This window comes from Oryctolagus cuniculus, chromosome 9 (assembly GCF_964237555.1).
Source record: "Oryctolagus cuniculus chromosome 9, mOryCun1.1, whole genome shotgun sequence".
Lineage (NCBI taxonomy): Eukaryota > Metazoa > Chordata > Mammalia > Lagomorpha > Leporidae > Oryctolagus > Oryctolagus cuniculus.
The window spans coordinates 116808913-116836651 of NC_091440.1; the positions used below are offsets into that span (position 1 = coordinate 116808913).

The 27739-nt window shown below is 43.3% G+C and overlaps 1 protein-coding gene across 40 annotated transcripts in view; it reads left to right on the forward strand.

The window, feature by feature from the left end:
* The window catches only part of PLEKHA5 (pleckstrin homology domain containing A5), a 265114-nt gene that overhangs the window by 39749 nt on the left and 197626 nt on the right, over window positions 1-27739 (forward strand). The window contains exon 4 of one of the 40 annotated variants that reach the window (XM_051850830.2): window positions 21064-21426. The exons of the other annotated variants lie outside the window; for them this stretch is intronic. Within the exon in view, the coding sequence (XP_051706790.1) occupies window positions 21064-21166 (103 nt within the window). The 3' untranslated portion in view covers window positions 21167-21426. Of the gene's footprint in view, window positions 1-21063; window positions 21427-27739 lie in introns of those variants that run through there. 40 annotated transcript variants of the gene reach the window in all.

Consider the following 27739-nt stretch of genomic DNA (forward strand, 5'->3'; position numbering starts at 1 on the left):
ACCCCCCCCCTTTCTCTTTCTCTCTGCCTCTCCTTCTCTCTCTGTGTAACTCTGACCTTCAAGTAAATAAATCAATCTTTTTTTTAAAAAAATATTTTTATTTATTTATTTGCGAGGCAGAGTTACAGACAGCAAGGTCTTCCATCCGTTGGTTCCCTCTCCCAAATGGCCGCAACAGCCAGAGCTGAGCTGATCCGAAGCCAGGAACCAGGAGCTTCCTCCGGTCTCCCACATGGGTGCAGGGGTACAAACAGTTGACCCATCTTCTGCTCCTTTCCCAGGCCACCAACAGGGAGCCAGATTGGTAGAGGAGCAGCCAGGACTTGAATGAGTGCCCATATGGGACGCCATTGCCGCAGGTGGATGCTTAACCTGCTACACCACAGTGCTGGCCCATAGGATGCTCTTAATTTGGGTTTAAAATAAACCTATGTTAACATTAATTACTATACAAATAAAATGTTACATTTCTTTAATGCTAGTTTTTAACTCATAAATTCAAAGCAAAAAGTGGTTTTATTTTTCTACATGTATCTTGTAATTTACAATAATTTTTGCTTTGTCTTGTGACAGAATGGTATTTTTACTGTACCATCAATACAGCTCATATTGAGATATATACACTCATCAGGTGTATAGTATTGGAACACTTAAATTCATTTGTGATATTTTCATTTTTAAGAGAGAGAAGAAGATTTTCTATCCATTGGTTTACTCCCCCAGATGACCACAAGGGCCGAAGCCAGGAGCCCAGAGCTTCATCCGGGTCTCCGTGTGGGTGGCAGGGGTCCAAGTGCTTGGCCTGTCTCCCTCTGCTTTTTCCTAGGAAATTAGCAGGGAGCAGTGGGGACTTTAACCGGCAGTGATATTGGATGCAGGTGGCGACGTTACCCGCTGTGCCACAATGCCAGCTCCTACTTGTGATACTTCTTTATGTACATCCATCGCCCCTGCTGTAATCATGTAATCTTTTTTGCCTTTGCCTCTCTCTGTCTGTCTCTTTCCTTTTCTTTCCCTCTTTCCTTCTTCCCTTCCTTTTTTTTTTTTTTTTTTAAGATTTATTTTATTTATTTGAAAGGTAGAGTAACACACTCAGAGAGGGAAAGGCAAAAAGAAAAAGATCTTCTGTTTACTGGTTCACTTCCCAAATGACTGTTATTGTCAGGGCTGGGCCAGGCTGAAGCCAGGAGCCGGGAACCCCATCCAGGTCTCCTGTGTGGGTGGCAAGGGCCCAGCACTTGGGCCATTACAATTTCTTTTTAAGCAACGGTGATTGAGACATCTCTCCCTCTGAAGATAGTTTCTGCGACTTGAGTTGGGGCTATTAGTGAAAGTCTTGTTCTATTAAGAAACCTGGACTTTCTCTTAAATTTTTTTTTTTTTAATTTTTATTTGAGAGTGACAAAGGGAGTTCCTTTGCTATCTCCTAGCTCATTTCTCAAATGCCTGTAATGGTTAGGATTGGGTCAGTCCAAAAACCAGGAGTCAGGAACTCCATCACGGTCTTCCACACCCTACTTGAGTCATCATCTGCAGCTTCCCAGGGTGTGTGTTAGCAGGAAACTGGAATCAGGAGCCAGGCACTCTCATGCAGGTTATGGACATGCCAGTTAGCAGCTTAACTCTTGGGTCAAACTCCTGTCCCTGTGCTTTTTTTTTTTTTTTAATATTTTTATTTTATTTATTTGAAAGAGTTACAGAGGCAATGAGAGTTCCTCCATCCGCTGGTTCGCTCCCCAAAGGGCCACAGCGGCCGGAGCTGGGCCAATCCGGAACCAGAAGCCAGGAGCTTCTTTCAGGTCTCCCACATGGTTGCTGGGGCCCAAGGGCTTGGGCTGTCTTCCTCTGCTTTCCCATGCCACAGCAGAGCTGGATAAAAAATGGAACAGTCAGGACAAAAACCGGCATCCATATGGGATGCCAGTGCTGCAGACATTACCAGCTATGCCACAGCACTGGCCCCTGGGCTTTTCATTTTGATTCTTCTTCTCCTTCTTCTCCTTCTTCTCCTCCTTCTCCTCCTTCTCCTCCTTCTCCTCCTTCTCCTCCTTCTCCTCCTTCTCCTCCTCCTTCTCCTCCTCCTTCTCCTCCTTCTCCTCCTTCTCCTCCTCCTCCTCCTTCCTTCCTACCTTCCTTCCTTTCTTCCTTCCTTCCTTTTTTTTTTTTTTAATAAACTCATCTTTCAATTCGATTTCCCACAGTCTTTTTTCTTTTTAAGATTGATTTATTTGGGGGCCGGCACTGTGGCTTAGCCAGTTAAGCTGCTGTCTGCAGTGCTGCCATCCCATTTGTGCACCGGTTCAAGTCCCGGCTGCTCCACTTTCAACCCAGCTCCCTGCTAATGTACTTGGGAAAACAGTGGATGATGGCCCAAGTGCTCGGGCTCCTGCACCCACATCAGAGACCTGGAGGAAGCTCCTTGCTGCTGGCTTCAGATTAGCCCAGCTCCATCTGTTGCAGCCACTTGGGGAGAAAACTGGTGGATGGAAGACCTCTCTCTCTCTCTCTCTCTCTCTCTCTCTCTCTGTGTGTGTGTGTGTGTGTGTGTGTGTGAACCATGCCTTTCAAATAAATAAATAAATCTTTAAAATAATTATTTATTTGAACGAGAGAGAGAGATAACTTCCATCCACTGGTATACTCCCCAGATGGCTACAACAACCAGATCTGGGCCAAGCAAAGCCAGGAGCCAGGAATTCAAGTACTTGAGCCATCATCTAATGCCTCCCAGGAAAATTAGCTGGGAGCTGCATCAGAAGTGGAGTAGCTGGGAAGAATTTGGACAGGCTCTCTGATATGGGATGCAGGCATCCCCAGCAGTAATTTAGTCCAGTGCAACACAGAGCTTTGCCCCTGGCACTTCCTGTTCTTGAACTAGGTGCTTGACTAACTCCTCTACTACCCAGAATTCACCACCAAGTCTTTATTTCTCACTGTCCCCTCAGTTTCACTCAGTGCATCTCTTCTCATTTCATTGGGGATAGGAGCACATCATCATCCCGTAAGTAATATCATAGCATGTGTGGCAGTTTGTGTGTGTGTGTAGACTTGTCTTCCTTTGTTCCTCCCTCCTCTCCTCCTGATTGTTAGGAAGGTTGAAAAGACGTAGGCCCTAAGTCCATTCCCCTTTGTTACACATCCTCTCCAGTCCCCAGCTTTTCCCATTCTGGCATTTCTCCCTTTTTACTTTGCTTTATTGCCCCCCTCTTCTTTTTGTAGCCCATATTGTGCAGGTTACAGGTCTTCAGGTATTCAGTCACTGCTGTGTTTGTGCTGAGTGACACCCTGGGCAGACTGGCTGTTTTATCCCTGATGATTGCTGTGTAGTGTGAAAGAACAAGAGGAAACACATTTAGTAGTTGTGGATATAAAAAATAATCAGTGGGCCCAGATTTGAGTGCTGAGAAGAACAGATGTGGGATGGGCAGACTGAGGAAGAGGAAAGAAAAGGAGAAAATCTTTCTGTTGGGGAGGTGACAGGTGTGGCACATGGATTCAGCTGTCACTTGGGACACCTGCATCCCTTTTCACTGCCAGGTTTGACTCCACTTCCAATCCAGCTTCCTGCTAATGCACACCTGGGAGGCAAAAGGTGCTTTCTCAAAGCCTTGGGTCTCTGCTACCCACATAGGATACCTGGGTTGAGTTCTGGGCTCCTGGGTTTAGCCTGGTCCAGCAGCCTCTGCAGTTGTGGGCATTTGTGAAATGAAGTAGCAGATGGAAGATATTTGCCCCCTCCCTCTGCTTTTCAAATAAACAAACATAAGTAAATAAAACTTAGTAAGGCATCTCTTGGAGGAGAATGCCAGTTAGGGAGATCCTGCAGGGATTTTAGCCTTCATCTGAAGTAGAAATTCTTCATCTTTAACACAAACACGTGTATACACACACACTTGCAGAGGAGACCCAATCACATTGAAATCTAGATATGAAAATATTCCTAATAAGTAATACCTGCTTTCTTATCAACACACATTCAAGTCTAGAACTGAGTGTGGTAACTATGGTAATTTTGAAGCAGTGAGGAGTGTAAATGACTCATTGTCTTTCAGTGGATGCTTGAAACTTCAGGTTGAACCAAACCGTGTGCATGTGTGTTTTTTCCTACACATGCATATCTGTGATAAGCTTATGAGTAGGCACAGTAAGAACATCAACAATATCTAATATAAAAACAATTATAAAAATAAACAATAAAAGTTACATGAATGTGGTTTCTCTCTCGTTCTCTCAGAATAGCTTATTGCACTGTAGATCTTAGCAACCATAGCAGAGATTTTCCTTTTCCTAATTAAGTCAAGAACTTTTACCTTTTTACTGAAAGGAAACACTGTGTGATTCCTTTTTGGCATATCCAAATTGCCAGCATCCCTGCTCGTGTGCTTTGGGGCCTTTTTAGTGAAATAAGGGTACTACTGCATGGAGACAGTTGCTCTGATAACTGAGAAGGACCACTAAGTCACTAACAGGTGGGTAGTGCAGATAGAGTGGATACACTGGGTGAAAGGATGCTTTATGTCTTGGGCATAATGGGGTGGGACTGTGAAGAGAATCCATCACATCACGCAGTATGGCACACAATTTCAATCATGAACTGTTTATTTCAGGAATTTTCCATGTATTATTTTTGAACTGTGCCTCACTACATATAACTGAAACCCTGGGAAGTAAAACTGCAGAAAAGGAGGAGGAACTACTATAGTTAAGTGTGTTTACAATGACTATAATATGATATGAAATTTCTGAATTATACTGGGGACAAAAGTCAGAGGTGCTGCTGTTACCAGAGTGGCTTATTGCCTGTATTACTGATCAAACTACCTGCCAGATTTCAGTTAGAGATTAGTGAAGATAATTTCTTTTCCACCCAATTTAATGGATTTCTGAACTCCGTTCCTAGTTCCTTGATTTCCTGGGTTACTATTTTTATGTAAGTTATGGGCTATCTTCACAGAAATTCGCTTCAATGGACAGCAAAGACAATATTGACATAATATCCCCTACCCAGTGAAGTAACTCATACTTGTGAACACAGAAAGCAGGTGGATTATGGGGCCAGAGTTAAGACGTAGCGAATACAGCTGCTACCTGCAATGCTGACATCCCATATGGGCACCTGATCCAGCTCCCTGCTGATGGCCTGGGAAAGGCAGTGGAAGATGGCCCAAGTGCTTAGGCCCCTGGTACCCATATGGGAGACCTGGAAGAAGCTCCTGGCTCAGCCCACCACTGGCCATTGCAGCCATCTGGGGAGTGAACCCGCAGATGGAAGATTCTCACACACACACACACACACACACACACACACACTGTTTGTCTCTTTCAAATAAATAAACCTTAAAAAAATGTAGATTGTGGTATGTCAGTCAGAAATTTTTGTGTACATCAGCAAACATCTGTTGAGTGCTTTTTTTGCTGTCACCAATCTCAGTGCTTTAACAGACATTGTCTGTTAAAGGTATCTGCTTATTTATAGGCACTATTTACCTTGTGCCCTTTAAAAAAGACATGTGAAGTAATCGACAAAGCACAATGCTTTAAGAGACAATGAAATCAAAAGTAAGTTAGCTTTTCTTAAAAAAAAAAAAAAAGAAGAAGAAGAAGAAGGCAAAGAGAGCCTGTTATCTGTTACAGGATAGATCATTTTTCCTTTTAATGAACTTCGGTAACTTCACTGAACAAAGATAACCTAATGAACATTACACTGATCTAGAGCAAGTCATTTAATCTCCCTGCATCTCTTTCCTGATACTCACAGGCAGTTAACTATCTGTCTACCTCACAGAGCTGTTGTCAGGGCTAATGAGATAATGACAGTAAAATACAGGGTGGTATAATTATAAGTGGCGATGTTGGTGGGAGAAAGTGAGGTAATTCAGAGGGGGGCAAGGCGTGACCAACACAACAAAATTCAAGGTAGGATTTTGTGATGGGCCGTGACTGTAGCCTGGTTTAGTGTCCTCTCTTTGTGCAGAGGAAAAAAAGTACTATTTATTTGGTGTCTGTTAAGTGTCAGAAACAATGCTGGGTGTTTTCATATATTGTCTTCTGTAATACTTAGAATACTTTGGCAACAATAGGGATTACAACCTTCACCCTCCTTTTGTAAACAGATGGGAAATCCAAGACACAGAAAGTCTCTTCCACGACATCTAGCTGTTACCCGGCCTCCAGAATGTACACCCACTTCTATTTGGTCTTTCTGCCTTGCTGGGCAGGCTGAGGGTCTCCTCTGTCTGAGGTGGAGGTGCTCCACCTCCAGATGGTACCTGTGCTGTCCATCTCTGGTGGTTGACCAGGTGTTTATGTTCTTCATTGCAGGCTTTTCAGTGTGGGCTTCCCACCAAGCACTTGTTTTCTGTTGTCTTGGGGAAAAGTAAAATAGCCGTCTGGGCACCATTACATGTTTCTAGTCTGCTCTGCAGAAGTTACTCAGCCAACCTCTTGGCTCTGCTTCCTGAGGGAGAAGACAGAGCTGCCTGCCGGTGCCTACACTCTAGACAGAGTTTGATCTATCTTTACCACTAATCTTTCCATTCAGTATGAGAGACAATTTGTCTCTCTCAAAGATTTTTTATTTGAAAGTCAGAGTTATAGAGAGAGGGAGAGGCAGAGAGAGCTTCCATCTGCTGCTTCACTCCCCAGATGGCTGCAGTGACCAGGCTGAAGACGGGAGCCTGGAATGGAACTCCGTCTGGATCTCCCACACAGGTGCAGGAACCAACTACTTGAGCCATGTTCTGCTGCTTTCCCACTCACATTAGCAGAGAGCTGGATTGGAAGCAGAGCAGCTGGGACTTGAACTGTCACTCATATGGGATGCTGACATCCCAGGTGGTGGCTTAGCCTACTACACCACCATGTCAGCCCTCATTCTTCTTTTTCTGGGAGAAATTCTTCCCCTTCTTTTGAGTGCCTCCATGCCCCTGCCCCACACATCAGTCTCTTAAGATGTTGCTTTTCACCTTGCGTTTCATTTCTTTAAATCACAACTTGCCCAAGCAAACTTCTCCTGTTCTTCACACTCCCCACTTTCTCACTTTTTAGTGGTGGGATTCTTTGCGTCCTTTGTGGCTGTTACACTCTCTTTCTTGACACCATTGCCCATTTGTGAAAATTCCCTGATTCATCTACGTGCTGCCCCGCTCAGCCCTGCTGTCACTGGCATCCGCTGCTTCTCTGAGCGCAGAGCCTCAGTCTGCTCCCCAGCTCAACATTCCACTCTGATTGCCGGCGGCCTCCCTTGCTCGTTTCCTCCAGATGTGTTTGTTCTTGATGGAGCTGTTCTCCCTGAATGGTCTTGTCCTAGCGTTCTAACATCCGTAGCCACAGTTGGCGCTTCCTGGACTTGGCAGCTGCGGTGTCTTCTCCCCAGTTTCAAAGCCATTTTTCCATCCATCCATACCTGTGGGTGTCACAAACACTGTAAATTGCAGGTGTTCCAAGATACATGCATTTTCTCTCAGCCCCCTTCTTCTTCCTCCATTTCTCCATCTTCTCTGTTTTTCTCTGCCAAAGCTGCAAACCAGTCAGCCCACCCCGCAACTTCTACCTCCGCTCCAAACAAAACAAAACAAAACAAAGCAGTAACAACCACACACACACACACACAAAAACTCTGCCCTGTCCTTCCGGAAGATGCCAGTTTTGGGATGCTCATCCTGTCCGATTGTGCCACACCTGAGGGGTTACAGTGTTGGAATTGGTGCAGATTTCTTTTCTCGATGGGGTGGAGGTGATGGGTATAGGAGGAGTCTTGCCGTCTCTTAAGGACTACGTGGGGCTCTGTTAACATCATGCTCCGTAAGCAGCTTGTGCAGAGCGCAGTGTGTCTCCCGTCTCAGCACATGGCACTGCTTAGGCCACACTTGCGTGCATGTGTCATCGTTCATGGTACAGGCCTGGTGCCCATTTAGAAACCCAGGACATGAGTGCCTCACTTCCTTTTGGTTGACTCTAGTTTCCTTTCCATTTATGTCGTAAATCTCGGATCAAAAGAATCTTACTGCTGGGCAGGAACCTTTTATGTTAGCATCTTAGACATCGTTTTTATAGGTCTTTAGAGAGTGTTTATTTAATTCACTCACAACTTCAGTTGGTTTTAAATTTGCAACCAAGGGAGAAATCTTTGACATTCAACAATGAAGTCTGAAGTTTAGAAAAGAGTTAAACTGAAAACCTGTATTACCTGTTGAGCCTGTGCTGTAACCGAGACTGGGCAGAGTCTCTGGAAGACGTACTCCAGGAACTTGCTACACCTAGTAGTTGGCAATAGCCTTTATCCTCCAAAACCTCAGTGTATTTTGGTCAAAGTAGTCAACCATCCAGCCGTTTCAGGGGTGTGGTTCATTATAGTTACACAGTGAACAGTTTTGTAGTGAGTTCCCAAAAAGGAAAGCAGTTAAGTATTGACCCCAAGTACCATTATTGAACTTTAGTTTCAGTTTGTAAGATACACGGACATGGGGAAGATTTAACAACTTTTGAATGGCAGCAAAGAAAGGAAAGTTAGGAGGGCACATTAAGAAATGCTGCGTGGCTTCCTGAACAGGTAGCATCTGAGCACGCCTGCCCCATCCCTCCCCATAGTACCAGAGCTCACTGGTGTGCCCAGGCACTTTCCTCGGCCTTATTCCTCCTGTCTCTCCCTTAACTTGAGAAGCGGCACAGAGTATCACATGTGATGTCCGCAATAGAATTTCTTTTGTAAATGGCCCATTTGAACATAAAATTTTGATTCAGAAATTATGTGTTTTAATTCTAGATTTTGCTTTGTATAATGTTCAGCCCAGGCAAGAAGACTCCTCTTACTCAGCTATTGAGAGGAAACCAATTACTGTGTCCTGCTTATCTAAGTCAGGACACCCTTTTCAAAAATAATGGTGCCCAGCATTTTTAGCTTATTGTTGTGATACTTGTTAGTTAAATACAGTGACATTTCAGTTGATTAGCTGATTGATTTTTGGAAGTATTTATATCATATGAAACTACTACATGTTTACTGAATGCCTGCTTACTGTTTAAAAACCTGATTGTTTTTATGATACAACTTTTTGGAGTTAAAGACCACTGCACTTAGTAGATAACAAAGATGTTTTTGTCAACATGATACTTTGTGATTAAGAAGATATTTTGGAATCAAGAGTTCTGGCTTTAACCTAATTAAGTGTTCCCTTGGGCAAATTACCCTCTCTGAACCTCTGTTCCAAGGGCTAGATTACACCAGTGTATAGTGCCTGGTAACTACTCCATGACAGATACAGTCATTCCTCTGCTTGAGTTGAATCAAAGTAATAAGAGTTTTAATAGAACCCATCGTGAAACTGTGAGCAGTTAGATCTCTTGAAGGATAGGCTGCAACTCTTTGTGTGTTTTATGACATGGTGATGTTCTATAAATCTACTTGAAAGTTTATTAAAGGACCCAAAAAGATGCAAGTAACGCATGTATTTATTGAAGTTCCTTGAAGTGTTCCATATTCTAGGGCTTCGGCTTCACTTAGTCTTTGTAGATGTGGCAAATATGGTTATTTTTGACACTTTATAGAAGGAAATGGAGGCAACAAGAAGGCGGTTACTGCCCCAGGTCACACAGGCAGTTTGTGGTGGGGCTGGGATCTGGCTTCAGAGTCTGTGCTTTGGAGCTGCATATCGCTGCTTCTCTTAATGTTCTTTTTTCAATAAATTGTGTGTGTGCTTTCAAAATGCGTGTGCCCATATCCCATATTGGGTGCCTGGTAACAGTTCTTTGCTACTGTTAAAGTAAATAGGGGAAGGTGGTGTCCCAAATTAGAGCAGAAAGGAAGAAAGTTAAACCTAAATTTAACTCTTGACCAATTTATTCTGCTTATTCCATGTGATAGTGACCTCACTGAAACATGAGGCAGTTGGAGACACACATCGGGTTCTGTCTTGCGGCTAATGTAACATACGCTCGTGCACTGTGTGAGGATGTTTGGGTCAACAGTGGGCCTCAGATACAGGTGTGGTCCCGTGAGATTAAAATGGAGCTGAAAAATTGCTGTTGCCTGGTACCATCCTACTCGTCATGGCTGTCATAATGTCAGAGCATAACCTGTTGGCACGTGCTTGTGGTGATGTTGGTGTATACAGTCCTAGCACATACCATGGCGCATGGTACATAATACTTGATAATGACTGTGTTACTGGCTTATGTATTTACTAGGCTATATTTTTATTATTAGCCTATAGTGCACTGCTCCTTAAAAAAAGAGTTCACTGTAAGCAGTGTCTGGATACATAACAGCAGCCTCATGTCTCTTGCTTACCACATCTCTTGATTGCCTCCAGAGGCCACATCAAGTGATTGGCCTGCACCCTCTAGGTGTGTGTGTGAGTCACTCTAGGATGAGGAAATCGCCTGCCCAGGCATTTTTCAGAATGGATCCCTGTTGTTCAGCAAGGCAAGACTGTACCTAAATGGTGGAAGATGACAGTGTTTTCTCATTTTATGTCCCCCTTGCACTTGCATGTGGTTGCATCTGTGACCACTGGTGGGATCTCCATGTCTACTCAGCTTGCACACATGATTGATTATCACCCCTTAACGGCCTACTCTCTCCCGGATGTGCCCTTTTGTACCTTAGCTGACTAGTTGCTGGGACCCAGGAACTTTCCTTCCAGGCAAAAACTGGAGGCTGCCAGCTGTCTAGGAAAAGTTCTAGATTACTATTTCTCTGGTTTCTGCAGTTTGCTAGTTAAGTATCACCTGTCTACATGTATAGCCTTAATAATGTAGATGGGGGGGGGGGGCATTAGTTGTTACTTAGGATGCCCACATACCCTATTGGTTGCCTGTTTCATGTCCTGACTACTCCACTTCTAATCCAGCTTCCTGCTAATGCGCATCCTGGGTGGCAGCAGGGGTGTAGTTCAAGTGCCTGGACCGAAGTTCTGGACTCCTGCCTTTGGCAGGTATTTGGGGAGTGGAAAATCTCTCTGTGTGCCTGTCTCTCTACCTTTTCAAATAAAAATGAATGTAAATAAGGAAAAATTTTTAAAATACAGATAATGATTAACGGAACTTCTTTTTAAGCCTGCATATTTCACATTTTTCTATTTATTTATTTAATTTGAGAGCTAGAGGGACACAGAGAGGCAGAGATCTTCCACCTGCTGGTTCACTCCCCAGATGCCCACAGTAGCTGTTGTGCTGAAGCCAGGAGCCGGGAACACAGTTCAAGTTTCCCCCATGGGTGACTTGAGCCGGCAGAGTTGCCTCCTAGGGTCAGCATCGGCAGAAAGCTGGAGTCAGAAGTGGGATCCAGGAGTTGAACGCAGGCACTCCAGTGTGGCATGCAAGCATTTTACTTGCTAGGTTGAAAGCCTACTCCTATTTTCTTTGCATATTTTTGAAAGTAGTGCTGGGACTGGTGCTCCGGCATAGCAGGTAAAGCCATAGCCTGCCGTGCCGGCATCCCATGTGGGTACCAGTTCAAGTCCCAGCTGCTGATCCAGCTCTCTGCTATGGCCTGGGAAAGCAGTAGAAGATGGCCCATCTCCTTGGGCCCTGCACCCATGTCGGGGACCTAGAAGAAGCTCCTGGCACCTTCTTCGGATCAGCGCAGCTCCGGCCATTGTGACCAAATGGGGAGTGAACCAGCAGATGGAAGACCTCTCTCTCTCTGCCTCTCCTTCTCTCTCTGTGTAACTCTGACTTTCAAATAAATAAATAAATCTTTTTAAAAAAGAGAGAAAGTAGTGCTGACTGTAACAACCTAACTTTATTTTTTTCTAATTATGTGAGTCTTTGGACCTTTGGTTACTGTGATTCCTGTCTGTTGATGATCAATCTACCTTATATTTTGTTTAAGTTGGTTTATCAAATTTATTGAGTCAATTATTGGGTAAAAAACTTATACACACACATATATATATATATGTGTGTGTGTGTGTGTGTATGTGTATATATATGTGTGTGTGTGTATGTGTATATATATATGTGTGTGTGTATATATATATATATATATAGAGAGAGAGAGAGAGAGAGAACGAGCCTTTCCAGCACCAAAAATTGAAAACTGAAAGAAGTTGCTGAGCATATATTTATCCAGGCAGGTAACTACTCCCTGCAGACCTAACATTTCATTAACAAACTGATACTGTTCACACACCCATGCCCCACCTTTCTCATCCCCACTGCCTGTCCAGTTGTTTCTGTTTAGGTTTCCCTTTTTGCAGTCCATACTTTGTGTGTGTATCAGTGATGAAAGCAGTCCCCAGGGGAACCTCAGAGCAATGATCTGATTGCTGATTGTCCTGGGAGCTGAGAAGAGTGGAGCCAGAGAGCTAAAAACTAATGTGGCTTCCAAAAGGGGTGTCTTCCAAAATGGGTGATCTGAGTGTAACCTGCTTACAAGATGAGTAAAAGCAGTGTCAGGTGCAGCAGCTTATTGCTTCGGGAACCTGTGCAGAGAGAAGCCTTAGTCTTAGTGTTAGCTTCCTGCTTGCATAAGACTGTGCAAGTCTGCTGAGTACTGTGGGCGGGTTCATTCTTGATGCTGAGATAATTTTGTGTTTGTGATTCTTACCTATGCTGACAGCTTTCAGGTTGTGAAATCCTTTCCCTTCGCTGTTGATTTGACCTTTGTTGCTCCGCAGTTTTTCATCTCACTTCTTCTGTTCCTTTCATTCATTCAGCCAACCAAAGATCATCTTCTATTCTCCATTAGATGGTGTGTTCTTTCCTGGAGTTACTGTTGGGAGCAAACACTAGTGTGGTTGCTGTCCTCGTGGAATCTTCATTTTAGTGGGAGACGCAGTCATTAAACCGGTTGTCACAAAAATGCATGTAAAATCACAACTGTGATAAGCTTAAGCAGAGGAGGGGAGTGTATTGTCATAACACTTTGTAGTGAGTTGAATAGATTGAGATCAAAAGATAAACAGGAAATTTCCCGCAGCAAAGAAGGAAAGGCAGGTCATTCTAGGCATGGGGATAGTTTGCCAGGAAGCCTGCAGAGGGAGGAAGATTCCAAGATCTGTGTGAGCAGCCTGGGACAAGCAGAGGTGAGAAGCAGGCATGGGCTCATGTCAGCAGGACCATGTAGCCCTTGCTATGTTTGTAAGGATAGATGGGTGCCCCCAGATCATCCCATAGAAGAAATTAGAGAAAGGCATGAATGGATTTAGAAAATCTGCTAGAAGTTTATGACAAATGTCAGCTTAATACATTTCAGATATAAAGTGGTGTCTAGATGTTGTTATCTTTGGGCTTGTATTTGGGATCCTGATGATTTTAGTATGTTCTCTCTCTCTTTTTCATTCTCATCCATTAGATTGAGCAGAGAAGTGGTAGTGGGGTGGGGGTGAGGGTGGGGTGTCAGCACAGCACGAGTACTGACAGTACTGATAGTAGCTAGTCTGTATTTACAGTGGCAGGCACTGTTCTCAGTGCTCTGTGTATCTCATCCATTTATTTCTCACACAGGCTTGTGAGGTTGGAAGTTTTTCCAGCCTGTGTAGAGGTGAGAAGGAAGCCCAGAGAGGTCATGCAGTTGCACAGCTGGGTTTGAACTCAGCCAGTTTGGACCTTGAGCATTCCTGTAAGCGGTGGGAGGTTAGAAGTGGCGTGACTGAGAGGTCAGGGGTCATGCTGCACAATGCATCACTCCAGGCATTCCTGAGGCCACTCCATATTTCCAAATGTGTGAGGGTATTGGAAAAGTGGTTGTGAGGATATTGAAGAATAGTTTTTCTTAAATCCATGAAAGATCACATTGCAGATGTCTACAGCTATTTCCAGCCATTTTCTTTTAGTGTTTTCCAGATATTATATATACATTATTGAGATTACATTTTATATGACACTTTATTGTAGGGATATATTGTAATTTATGAAATGTCCTTAATTTTAGGTATTGCAGTGTTTTATGGTATGAGAGGGATTAAAAGGGTAGTGTTCCCTCACCAGAATGGCTATAAAGGTAAAGATGGAAGATGCCAAGTGTTGACTAAGGTGTCAAGCAGCCTGAGCTCTTAGCTTGGGAGCATCTAAAGCTGAACATAAACGTATCCTGTGACCCAGTAACACCACTCTCATGTTCACCAAAAGACATGTGTACTGGGTAGCTCTGTGTATTAATAATAGCAAAAAAGTGGAAACTTCCCATGTACCCATCAATAGTAAATCCATAAACAGTGGCATATTTTTGTAATGAGAATCTGCACAGCGATGGGAATAAGCAGCTGCATGCGACAGTGTGATTAAGCGTCGTAAATCTAAGGTTTGATGCATGTTTTCAGACTTCAAAGATACTGGGGTACACATGTAGATTCCTTTACAAAGCAGTGCCGCCGTTATCCTACTGTATTAGGGCTGGCTAAATTTCTGGAATGGCATAAATGCCAGACAGGTTTATTTTTGCTCCCGCAATAGTCTAGGGTGGATGTTCCTGGCTGGGATGGATGAAGACTACGTTTATCCAATGTGATCCTTGGGGAACTTGGACCAGGATGTCTCTGCTGTCTTCAACATGTAGCTCCGAGGGCTGCCTCCTGTTCACATTCTGTTACAGAGAGTATAGTCACACAGCCACACCATACTGTGTACATGTGTGTGGGGAAGGGTTGAGATGGAAATATAGCCTGTGTGCCAGGATGAACATACCTGGGTAGGCAGTAATCTTTGTCATGCACATTATTTTTGCTGCCTTGTAATCTTTCCTCCCCTCCCCCGCATATATACCAAAACATTGTGGCTATCTTTTCATGTCAGTGAACATTAGGCTCTCTTCTATTTTTAATGGCAAGAGATCATTTCTTTCAACAGATGGGATGTACTGTAATTGAATATGCTCATGCTGGTGTTTTCTTTGTTTTGATTTTCACAGTTATTAAAATGTTATCTCTGATATGAAAATTGCTTTCAAAGGGTAAATTATGATGTGTAAGTGCTGTGCCCATTTTTAAGATTTTGATACATAGTCCCAACTTGATCTCGAGATTGTCTTCAGTATCCACTTTTTTAAAATTAATTTTTATTGTGTATATTTGGGATACAGGCTACATATGGGCAGTAAGGTGGTTACTATAATAAAGCAAATTAACATATCATCCCACCTAGTTACTTTCTGTAACAAGAGTAGCTAAAATCTACTTATTTAACAAAAAAATCCAGGTACAGTTTTATTAACTATAGTCCTCATGTTTAAATGACTGTAAGTTAGTTAGGCTTTCCATTTGCCTATCATTTCTTTATTGCCAGACAAGTTTTTGTTGTGCTGTAGTTAGATCTATCCCTCTTTTCCTTTTTTGGTTTCTGCTTTGAGTGTTATACTTGGATTTACCCTTAGATTATAAAAATAACTAGATTTCCTTCAATATGTTTATATTTTTTTTTATATTTTCATGTCTAGCCCATCTGGAAATGATTTTGCATATAGAATCTAACTTTACTTTTTTTTTTGCCAAATGGTTATTTAGTTGTCCCAGTAGCATTGGTGTTTTTTTTTTTTATCTTAAATACAGGACTGTAGGAACTTATATAAAACTATAACTATTAAGTGGTTTAAAATAGCCTTCCTTATATTAGGGATTAGAATGGATTAAGGTAGAAAGTATCAGTTCTCTGGGTCTTTAAAGCAGAGAAAGCCGTGTTGCCTCAAACAAAGAGCAGCCTCCCTGGGCACTAAATAATGGATGACAGAACAGGCAGCCCCTTCTTCCACTGGCTCAAAGGGTGTGGCACGCCTTTAGGGCTGGCACACCCTCTCTGTACTCCTAGTTCCCCTGCAGGGTGGCCCTCGCAGCTGCAAAGGGCTGTATTTGGCTGCTGTCTCCTGTGCTCTCTGCCATCCTGCACCAAGAGGAGTGCACCTGCCAGGCTGAGTGCTGACTGAAGCTAACATGGACTCTGTGTAGTAGAAATTGAGATCATGCAAACTTCAGGGACTGTGAGCTTTTTTTTTTTTTAGATTATTTCATATCATTATAATGTATTTAACATGTGTGACTATTAAAATTCCTGTGAAAGGGCCGGCGCCGCGGCTCACTAGGCTAATCCTCCGCCTAGCGGCGCCAGCACACCGGGTTCTAGTCCCAGTCAGGGCGCCGGATTCTGTCCCGGTTGCCCCTCTTCCAGGCCAGCCCTCTGCTGTGGCCAGGGAGTGCAGTGGAGGATGGCCCAGGTGCTTGGGCCCTGCACCCCATGGGAGACCAGGAAAAGCACCTGGCTCCTGGCTCCTGCCATCAGATCAGCGCGGTGCGCCGGCTGCGGCGCGCCAGCCGCGGCAGCCATTGGAGGGTGAACCAACGGCAAAGGAAGACCTTTCTCTCTGTCTCTCTCTCTCTCACTGTCCACTCTGCCTGTCAAAAAAAAAAAAAAAAAAAAATTCCTGTGAAAAATAAGCAAAGTCCTTTAGGCATTCCGTTAACATAGTTTTCTCCCATGATTTAATGGTATAGGACTGTTTGTTGACCCCAGTTTTTTGTACTTTAATCTAACAGCACAGGCCTGGCTTGTTCCTACAGAACAGCAGGCTGATTAAGCCTCACTGGTTATTGTCTACAACATGGTCCCTTGATCTCATCCTCATATTCCTTTCCATTTTGCTACATCCTGCAGAAAGCCCCCAACTCTGGATGAGGTTCCTGGTGCAGGGATACCAAATTTGTTGGGGAAAATGGTGCAGGTCTTGCTACTGCCCTCTTCTACTTGTCCTGGGATGGATTTCCCACTCCCCAAAGCTTCCTTGAGGCTCCTTTGTTCCACATTTTCTGATGGCCGGGAGTCCAACATTTCAGTGCTGCAAAATGTACAGTGCCTCAGTTAGTGAAGACTGAAAACTACTTCCTACCGGTTGAACACTTTGGTTTGTTGTTCCCACTCTCTCCCTGCCTGGGAAGGAGTTCTCGGCTGCTTTTAAAACTTGGATTTCGGTTGGTAAAGCTGTGAGTTTTGAATAAAGCGAAACATCACCGTTGGCTTCCAGCCTTGAGCTGTTTGCAGACTAAGTAACCATCTTGTGGCCACCATTTTGCTCTTTTTTTGTTTTTTGTTTTTTTTTCTTGGGGAGGTTTTTTTGGTAGTACTTTTTGTTGTTGTTAACTTACTGGGTTTGAGATTTCGTTTTCTTATTGAAATTGTGTATTTGTTGATCAGTGGGGAAGAACATTCTGCTTTTTGTATAAATGGGCTATTCTAATACAAGATAAAGCTACAGAGCATTTGCAGCCAGAATGAGGTATTCCTTATTTATGCCATAGATAAATCAATTTTGGCAAGTACATTTGTGGAATCCACAAGAACCTGAGTTGAAGGCCATTTACTACAGTGATTTACAAAGAAATAGCTCTCTGGCAATTTCTTTAGAGTGACACAAATAAAATTTGATACTAGTATCTTTGTCTTTGTTTGAATATTAAATATACTTAAAATTCTGAACCTTTTTATATATTCCCCTTCTCCCATACACACGCCTGTGACACATACACATGTGCACATATTCTGAGTTTCAAAGTACTTTATTACAAATAATATAAAGGAGCTTTCAAGTGGATGAAGACTGTAAGAGGAATGGAATACTGAATTTTGAGAGTTCCTGTAAGAATGTGGTGCATATTCAGAACTGCAGTAAAAGGTAAAGAATGGTAAAACCTCACATCATTGTGCTGGAGGCAACTAGGTGAAGGTCCGGGCTTTGGGACCAGCCAGAGTTGGCTTTGAACCCCAGGCCTGATTCTAGCCTTACTATTTGAGTCTCTGCTTATTTTTCTATTTAGTGAGATTAACAGTTGCCACATAGCATTACAGTAATATTCTTTAAGTTACTGTCAAAAAGCAGATTTGCACATGGTAAAGTTACTACTTTGAAGTAGCTTATCAAAGAAAAAAACAAGGCCGGCGCCGCGGCTCACTAGACTAATCCTCCGCCTTGCGGCGCCAGCACACTGGGTTCTAGTCCCAGTCGGGGCGCCGGATTCTGTCCCGGTTGCCCCTCTTCCAGGCCAGCTCTCTGCTGTGGCCCGGGAGTGCAGTGGAGGATGGCCCAAGTGCTTGGGCCCTGCACCCCATGGGAGACCAGGAGAAGTACCTGGCTCCTGCCATCGGATCAGCGCGGTGCGCCGGCCGCGGCGGCCATTGGAGGGTGAACCAACGGCAAAGGAAGACCTTTCTCTCTGTCTCTCTCTCTCACTGTCCACTCTGCCTGCCAAAACAACAACAACAACAACAACAAATCACTCGACTTACTTCATCTTGGTAGTTGTCCTGGGAAGCAAGTGGCAGGCTTCTTTCCCTTACTCATAATGGACTCAGCAGCTTTGCTACTCTCGTACAGCTAATTTAGGCTCATGTAGCTAACTCAGAGACAGGTGTGGGGTTTTATCTTTGAACTTCATGAGGTCTATTAATTGCCATATAAAAATTAGCTAATTTTTAAAAAGCGACAATTGTAAAATAAAGCCCCCACAGCAGAATGCGGTTAGCACTGCTTGCCTGATTGGCTTCCACTGATACTATGTTGAAAGGAACTGAGGCTGGCGCCGCGGCTCAATAAGCTAATCCTCCGCCTACGGTGCCAGCACATGGGGTTCTAGCCCCAGTCGGGGCTCTGGATTCTGTCCCAGTTGCCCCTCTTCCAGGCCAGCTCTCTGCTGTGGCCCGGGAGTGCAGTGGAGGATGGCCCAAGTGCTTGGGCTCTGCACCCGCATGCGAGACCAGGAGAAGCACCTGGCTCCTGCCTTCGGATCAGCACGGTGCGCCAGTCGCAGCGCACTGGCCGCAGCGGCCATTAGAGGGTGAACCAATGGAAAAGGAAGACCTTTCTCTCTGTCTGTCTTTCTCACTGTCCACTCTGCCTGTCAAAAAAAGAAGGGAGGGAGGGAGGGAGGGAGGGAGGGAGGGAAGGAAGGAAGGAAGGAAGGAAGGAAGGAAGGAAGGAAGGAAATGAGACCTCTGCCTGTCCAGGACCTTCAGGGCCTGCAGAGTCTCGGGCCTTGACACATCCAGTTCACAGTGATCAGCAGGACAGCCTGAGTTGGTTCTGCCTGCTCCTGGCAGACTTGAGTGTCACTCTGCCTCTTGAAATACTGGGAGACTCAACCGGATTTAATCCCAGCCTTTCTAGGAGAACTAACCTTTCCAGGAAAACCACATTAAATGCACACACTGAGCCTAGGATGAACCCAGTTTCATGAGCATTATCATGTGACAGAACAGATCAATGCAGGAACTAAGCAATTTGAAGAACGCATCAGTGAGTGCTTTGTGACCTTGTATGTGTTGACTCTGTGGCAGTCTTCCCAAACCCTGTCTTCATGTCCCACAGAACTGTCAGGGTCTCTCAGTAAAGGGCCTGGGTGAAAGCCAGTTTAGGATTTGACCGGACCACAGCCTCTCAGCAGTTGAAGCGAGCATCTTTCTGTGCCATGACTTGTGAGGGTTCTCTGACTTTGTGGAAGTTTCAACACCCTGTATTGCAAACTTGTTCTTGTCTCATCCCTTACACAGTGATGTGACGTAAGAAATGAATGTGGAGTGCTGTATGCAGAGAGAAGGCAGTATATCAAAGAAATAAGTGAGGGGCCAGCACTGTGGCTTAGTGCATTAAGCCATCGCCTGCAATGCTAGCACGCCATGTGGGCACGGGATCAGGTCCTAACCTGCTCCACTTCCAATCCAGCTCCCTGCTAATGCGCCTGGGAAAGCAGCAGAGGATGGTCCAAGTGCTACACTCATGTGGGAGACCCAGATTCAGCTCCTGGCGTCAGCCAGAGTTGAAGCCATTTGGGGAGTGTACCAGCAGCCGATGGACGATTGATCTCTTTCTCTCTCTGTGTAACTCTGCCTTTCAAATAAGTAAATAAAATCTTCAAAAAAAAAAATAGAGATAATTGAATATTTTGTCAGTGTTTGCTGTCTGTTCCATCTAGAGCTGACTCGTAACCCCCTGCCCCAAGCGAGGTGTTTTAGGGAGCAGCTTACCTGCATTACCAAGTGAATCAGAGTAGAGATTTCAATTCGAGAATTGAGAATTGCCCATGAGCTCTTTTGCCTATTTTCATTCATTGATAAAATTCAAATATGTGACCTTTGCTGTATGATCAAGAAAGTCTTTTTGTGGTTGACTTATCTAGAATATTTCTTTCTTCCTCATTGGATTGAAAATAAACTCTGTCTAGTACCTATACTTGGGTATTGAAGTTTCAGCAATTACTCTTTCTATATAATAAGAGTTGAAAGTACAGGAATGAGTGAGGTGAAAACTTAATTGCATAAGGGAGACCTGTGAGGTGCAATTCAGAAGGTTCTTAATGACAGTATGTTTTTCTTTCTCGTTAGCTTTACCTTAACTGAATTATAGGAAATTCAGGTCAGAACTTGAATAATCACACTTCTTGGGTAAGGTTGTTCTTCCTCTGTAGAGGAGAATGTGGGAGGGATAGCCTATATTACTTGTTAGAGTTGGTATGATATGTATTTGAGGTTAATTTTAAACCTGTCTTTAAAGACATTGAATGAACAATTTGACAGCATTCTTTTGTGCTTTACGTTTTGATTTATCACTTTTGCATGTTTATAGAGCTCCCCGCCCCCAATCCTGTAGACAAACTGTGAAAAAAAAAAAAAAAGGCCTCTATGGCTGTGATTATGTAGGGTTTTGCTGTTGGGCATTTAAACGCAATTACTGCTGAATAGCCTTCTGCATAGAACACAACAGGAATCTACCTGTAATTGGGTTCATAAGTAACCTGTCCTTCATTTTTGAAGACCACGTCATTCTTGGAAACTTGGCTGTCTTTCCTTACTTGCTTCAGTTCTAGATAAGCAGCCTGCTTGGCCAGGGAGGGATTTGGCTCCCTTGGGAGAATGACTGTGCAACAGCCCATCTGTTTAGAGGGGCACCGTTGTGGGGTGTGTGTTTACAGTGGTGGGCTATATCGTTGTTACTATCTTGTCTTTGAGTGTCTGGCTATTAAGAATGGCAGGATGTTCATAAAATCTTTAATCAAGTGAAGATTCCTTGGGACGTTGGGAAGTAAAATGAAAACAGTAGCTAAAATAGAGATATTTCCCCTGGCTTTTTCCTTTCCCCTACTGCAGACAGAAACCCCTGGAAACCTTGGCTTGGCTTACAGGAGGCATAGAAAAACAGCTTCAGTACAGCTTGAGGACTGTGTTGTCGGGTGATGCCTGGAAAACCTGAGCTTATGGAAAAGACTTCAGTTGGGAGAAGGAGCATTTACAGTCTGACCAGACTTGGATGGAAGGACTGGGGAAGGCGATGCTTGTCAGCACCTTCATCTGCCCTCCGGGAAGACTTGGATGCTGCTTTTAATGTAAGAGTGAAGAGAGACAGTCAGTATGAGCTGTGGTTTCCAGCAGCACCTCTAAGTGTAGATTCACCATACTGAAAAAAGCTTGACGTGGCTGTTCTAAAATGTATTAAAGTTGTTTATATTTAGATATAAATATATATAATTGTTGTTTATATTTAGATATAAATATATATAAATATATAAAGATATATTTAGATAGAAGAATTTTGAAAAAGGACAAAGCAGAAGTAAGTAAGCAAGACCATCATAAGCCAAATGATAAACAGGTAGAACAGTAAACAAAACAGAGTCCAGAAGTAGGCCCATGCACATAGTCAACTGAAAGTTTATTTTATTTATCTTTTTGGACAAAGGTGCAAATGCACTGCAATGGAGAAAGGTTAGAATTTTTTTTTTTTAAGACTTGTTTGTTTATTTGAAAGTCAGAGTTACAAGAGAGAAGGAGAGGCAGAGAGAGGTCTTCCATCCACTGGTTCTTTCCCCAGTAGGCTGCAATGGCCGGAGCTGCACCAATCCGAAGCCAGGAGCCAGGAGCTTCTTCTGGGTCTCCCACGTGGGTGCAGGGACCCAAGCACTTGGGTCATCTTCTACTGCTTTCCCAGGCCATAGCCGAGAGCTGGATTGGAAGTGGAGCAGCCAGGACAGGAACTGGAGCCCATATGGGATGCCGGCACTGCAGGTGGCGGCTTTACTTGCTATATCACAGCTCCGGCCCCTGAAAGGTTAGACTTTTTAACAAATGGTGCTGGGGTAGTTGGACATTCATATGCAACAAAGAGCTTCAACTCATTATATATAAAAAATCTATCTATCTATCTATCTATCTATCTATCTATATCTATATATATCATAGATAAATTTAAAGTTTTAACATTTAAAAAATGTTCTAGGAGCACAAAGAAAGAAAATATGTTACACTACACCCTGTAAATAATGGATAATTATTGTTAATGAGATTTTTAATGAAAAAGATAAAATAAAGATAAATGACAGGGACAGTGTTGGGGCATACCTGCCTGCGATGCCTGGCATCCCATATCAGCACTGGTTTGAGTCCTGGCTGCTCCACTTCCGTTCCAGCTACCTGCTAATGCCCATGGAAAAGCAGCAGAAGTACTTGAGCCCCTGTATGCACGTGGAAGACCTGGAAGAAGCTCCTGGTTGCTGGATCCTGGCTTCATTTCAGCCCAGCCCTGGCCATTGCAACTGTTTGGAGAGTAAACCAACAGACAGAAGAACTCGCTTTCTTTGTGTGTCTCTGTCCTCTCTCTGACTCTGCCTTTCAAAAAAATAAAATAAGTCTTAAAAAAAATGACAAGTGATTAGGTGAAAATATTTGCATATAGTATGCCTGACAAACAGATTAAGTCCGAATACTATAAAGAACTCTCAGAACTCAACAGTAAGGGAGCAAGCATTTAGTCTAGTGGTTAAGAGACACTTGGCCCACATTGGAGTCCATGGGTTCAATTCCCAGCTCTGGCTCCTGACTCTAGCTTCCCACCCATGCAGACCCTGGAAGGCAGAGGTGATGGCTCTCAAGTAATTGTGTTTCTCTCACTCACATGGCAAGTGTGTTCCTGACTCCTGCACTAGTCTCCGTCTAGCCCTGGCTGTTGTGGGAATTTGGGGTACGAACCAGTGGATGGTTCTCAAATAAATAAATATATAATAATAATTTTAAAAATACTTTGTCACCAAGAAGATATGCAGATTGCAAGTTTATACTTGAGAAAATAATGAACATTAGTAGTGTTTAGAGAAATGCAAATTATACCCACTATTCAGTACTACTGCATAGCTATTAGAATGGCTAAAAACGAGCAGAAAAAGTATTTACTAATTTTATTCATTAAGTTCATATGATGTGCCAGGCATAGTTCTTAGTGCTTTAGATATATTAACTCATTTGATCTTTGCAATAATGCTGTAAGATAGCACCACTATCATTTAGAATTTTTGGATTTATGCACTGAGGCATGGATAAATTAAATTGGCTGCAGTCACATAGCTAAAAAATGGCAGAGCCAGGAAAAAACTATCACAGAATTACATAACACTGTGTTACTCTGCCATGTTCCACGGGTCACATGCTCTAGGTTTGTTAAATTAGTGGTGGTGATCATTCCCCAGAGCTGTGTTTTACACCTGGGCAGTAGAATGGGGGACAGTTTTCTTAAAGAAAATTCATACATATTCATATACATAAAATTTAGCTAATTTTCATAAAAATGCTGTCTTAATTTCTTTTTTTGATGCTGATTTTCACATCAGAACAGTAAGGTGACTGTCCTCAGAAAATGATGTGGGCAGGAACCCTGTACTAGTTGGGACCAGTGCAATGACGTGGTACTCGTCTTAGTCGTAGCAGGACCTCAAAGATACACCAGTCATTCGCTCTTGGGGGCTCTCAGTATCCCACCAACTCCTTTGGCTCCAAGAACCACGAGGCAGAGGAGGACTAACAGCCCAGGGGATAGCTTAAAGGGTCATGGTTGATTTTTGGTAATTAACTTCCTTTTTTGAAAAGGCGCCATAGATTTTTATCCTTAAGGCTTTTAGTTTCTCTGCATCTCACTGGGAGACAGTCCATGATAGTAGTGATGAAAGGTCAGGAGCTTTCTTGTCCTGTTTCCTCAACCACCAAAAAATCAAATATCTAAGTGTTGAGAATGGGAGTTTTCCACTTTTCATTTCTTATAAACTGAAGCCACTGTTGCTATAGCAATGATTTTCCACCTACATAAAATTTGTGTTTGAGATATTTTTTCTCAAACATGGTTTTTAAAAGTAAATGAATATGCATAGGCATCATGGCCCAAAAATATTTCTTTAGATGGTAGGAAATTGATTTGGTTTTAATAATTTCATGAGTGGAAATATAAAACTCAACTAAAATTCTGAATTGATTGACATGTATCATTTAATGGTGGAGTTTAAAGATTAAAATAACACATATACCAGTAATGGACATCTTATTCCAGCAACAAGAGCTTTTAATCACAACAGGCTCTTTTTTTTTTTTTTCTTAAAGATTTATTTATTTATTTGAAAGTCAGAGTTACACACAGAGGAGAGGCAGAGAGAGGAAAGGTGGGGGGGGTGGGGGAGGGAGGTCTTCCTTCTGCTGGCTCACTCCCTAATTGGCCGCCTCGGCCAGAGCTGTGCCAATCCGAAGCCAGGAACCAGGAGCTTCTTCCAGGCCTCCCACGTGGGTGCAGGGGCGCAAGGACATGGGCCATCTTCTGCTTCTTTCCCAGGTCTTTGCAGAGAGCTGGATTGGAAGTGGAGCAGCCGAGGCTCGAACCAGTGCCCATATGGGATGCCAGCACTGCAGGCAGTGGCTTTACCCACTATACCACAGTGCCGGCCTCATACAACAGGCTCTTAAATAAGTTTTTTTTTTTTTCTGCTAAACTACTCATTATCAGAAAATCACACTGAAAATTATGTTAATACTTTGAGTATATTCAGTATGTGTGTATTTTCCCAACTTCCTAATATATTGATGATTTGAAAATCAGGTATCCGTGGATATTGTCGTGTTGATAATCTTGTTATTTTATAATTTGAGTTTTTAAGATTTTATATATTTATTTTATTTGACAGGCAAAGAGAAACAGGAAAAGAGAGCTCCCGTTGCTAGTTTACTCCGTCAGATGCCTGCAATAGGTGTGGCTGGGCTGGACTGGGGCTGACCCCAGGGTTTGGGAACTACTCCAGTTCTCCCATGTGGGTGGCAGGGAACCCAGTTACTTGAGCCAAGCATCAAACCTGTGTACTCCAATTGGGATGTAAGCATGTCCCTACTTCTGAAGTTTGGTTTTCTAATCCATAATGACCAGATTGTTTTATTTTGTCCTATAAATGTTTCATGATCCCAAGAAAAGTTTTGCAACCTCTTGACTGTTGATGATATTTGTGCCCAGAAGCAGTTCTGGGGACCATTCTGCCAGGCTTTCATTTTATTCATTGAGGAGCTAGTACTTCCAGGGCTAGGGTGACACCTGGGTGAACCAGCGTACTGTAGCAGGGAAGGGCACCAGAATGAGATTGACCGGGACTCCTGGCCTTTGCCTGCTTGCTGCTGTGCCCTTACTAGGGTATCACTTGGATGTATTTTATTTATCCATGCTGTAGATTTATGCATATAAAAACAAATCTACATGGGGAGATCCCTGTTGGATTTGGACAGGAAGAAGTTCAAAAATTCTAAACAAACAACACAGGAAACCACAGGCAATCTTCAGAATTGTTTTGTAGTGAGAGATGTTTACTTGAATATGTAGCATTTTAAAATATTTGATTCCCAGTTAGAAAATAATGAGCAAGCTTATAGAGAATGTGGATAAAAGAAGAGTAAAAGACTTTAAAGGGGGTGGGGAGAGCGGCGCTGTGGCGTAGTGGGTAAAGCTGTCGCCTGCAGTGCCGGCATCCCATATGGGCACCGGTTCGAGTCCTAGCTGCTCCTCTTCCGATCCAGCTCTCTGCTGTGGCCTGGGAAAGCAGTAGAAAATGGCCCAAGTCCTTGGGCCCCTGCACCCACATGGGAGACCCGGAAGAAGCTCCTGGCTCCTGGCTCCTGGCTCCTGGCTTCGGATCGGTGTAGCTCCAGCTGTTGCAGCCATTCGGGGAGTGAACCAGTGGATGGAAGATCTTGCTCTCTCGCTCTCTGGCTCTCTGTTAACTCTAGACTTTCAAATAAATATAAAAAAAAAAAAAATCCAAAACCACATATGGTGGGGAAGGGGAAGCCAGCTGGAATGAAATGTCTTACTCACTGATTATATTGGCAAAGATTTAAACGTGATGATGCTACACATTGGTGAAGGCAGAGGGAAAGTGCTCTTTTGCTACTGGTGTGTATGTGTGAACTGATGAGAAAGGCCACATATAAGATGCTCATCCTCACTGGCCCATCAGGTGTATCCCTGCTGGTTTGTCTTATTAGTATTGATATTAGATTGAACTTTCATATCGTTTGTTAAGATGTACACAGATGTTTATACACGTGCACACATACATATGCATGGATGCATGCAAAAACTGAAGGTGGCCCATTTGTCTCAGTAATGAGCTAGTTATGTCAGCTGTGAAATACTAAAGTACAGGTAGCAGCAGAGTGTTATGTACTAGTGCCCAAGACATAAGTGAAAAAAGCAAGTTTTAAAACCAATTAAAATAACATCCATGTATGCTTTCCTATTTAAGAAATTTCATAGGACACAAGAGAAAATGTTAACAGTTACTTCAGAGTTTTTTGGATTTTGATGAGAAATATCCCTGATGGACAGAGGTTTTCCTTTTCACTTTAAATCCTCTGTACTTTATAGGGGAAAAGTTACACAGATAAAATATGTGTTATCTTTGCTTTAAAAATTTTTGCGGAACCGGCACTGTGGTGCAGCGAGTTAAAGCCTGAGCCTGCAGTGCCAGCATCCCATATGGATGCCAGTTCGTGTCCCGGCTGCTGCTCTTCTGATCCAGCTCTCTGCTAAGGCCTGGGAAAGCAGTAGAAGATGGCCCAAGTCCTTGGGCCCCTCCACCCATGAGGGAGACCTGGAAGAAGCTGCTGGCTCCTGGCATCGGATCGGCACAGCTCTGGCCGTTGCAGCCAGTTGGGGAGTGAAGCAGCAGATGGAAGACCTCTCTTTCTCTGGCTCTACTTCTCTCTGTAACGCCTCTTTCAAATAAATAAAATAATACTTAAAAAAAATTTTTTTGCAAAGTTATATTCATTGTTAAGAACCATTTTGCTTAGTAACCGTGACTAAGGACATTATTCCCTTATTATGAAATAATTTTTGAAATGTCTTCCCCTGATTTTTTTATGATTTAATTTTTCTTAAGGAAAAAGCAGGTTTAGTACTAAGATTAAGCTAAAGTATATTGAGGGTGGGTGCTTGGCACAGCAGTTAAGACTACTTGAAGCAGCTGCATCCCATATTGGAGTGCTGGGGTTCAAGTCCTGGCTCCACTTCTGATCCCAGCTTCCTGCAATGCATACTCTGGGAGGCAGTGGTGCTGGCTCAAGTAGAGGTCCATCACCCACATGGGAAACTTAGATTGAGTTCCCCACTCCTGCCTTGCTCTAGGCCCATCCCCAGCTGTCGTGGGCACAGGGAAGTGAACCAGAGGATGGGCGTGCTCTCTTTCATCCTCTCTTCATCTCTCTGCATCTCAAATGAATAAAATTTTTTAAATTTAATATTTTAAAGTATTTAGCATAGAGACCATGAAAGCAGTTATAAAAAGATTTATGAGTTAAGATTAAATAAACCATAATGCAATACAAAATAGTACTAGTGGGGGCCGGTCCTGTGGCGTAGCAGGTAGTCATTGCCTATGGTGCCAGCATTGCACATGGGTACCGATTTGAGTCCCGGCTGCTCCACTTCCGATCCAGCTCTCTGCTATGGCCTGAGAAAGCAGTGGAATAT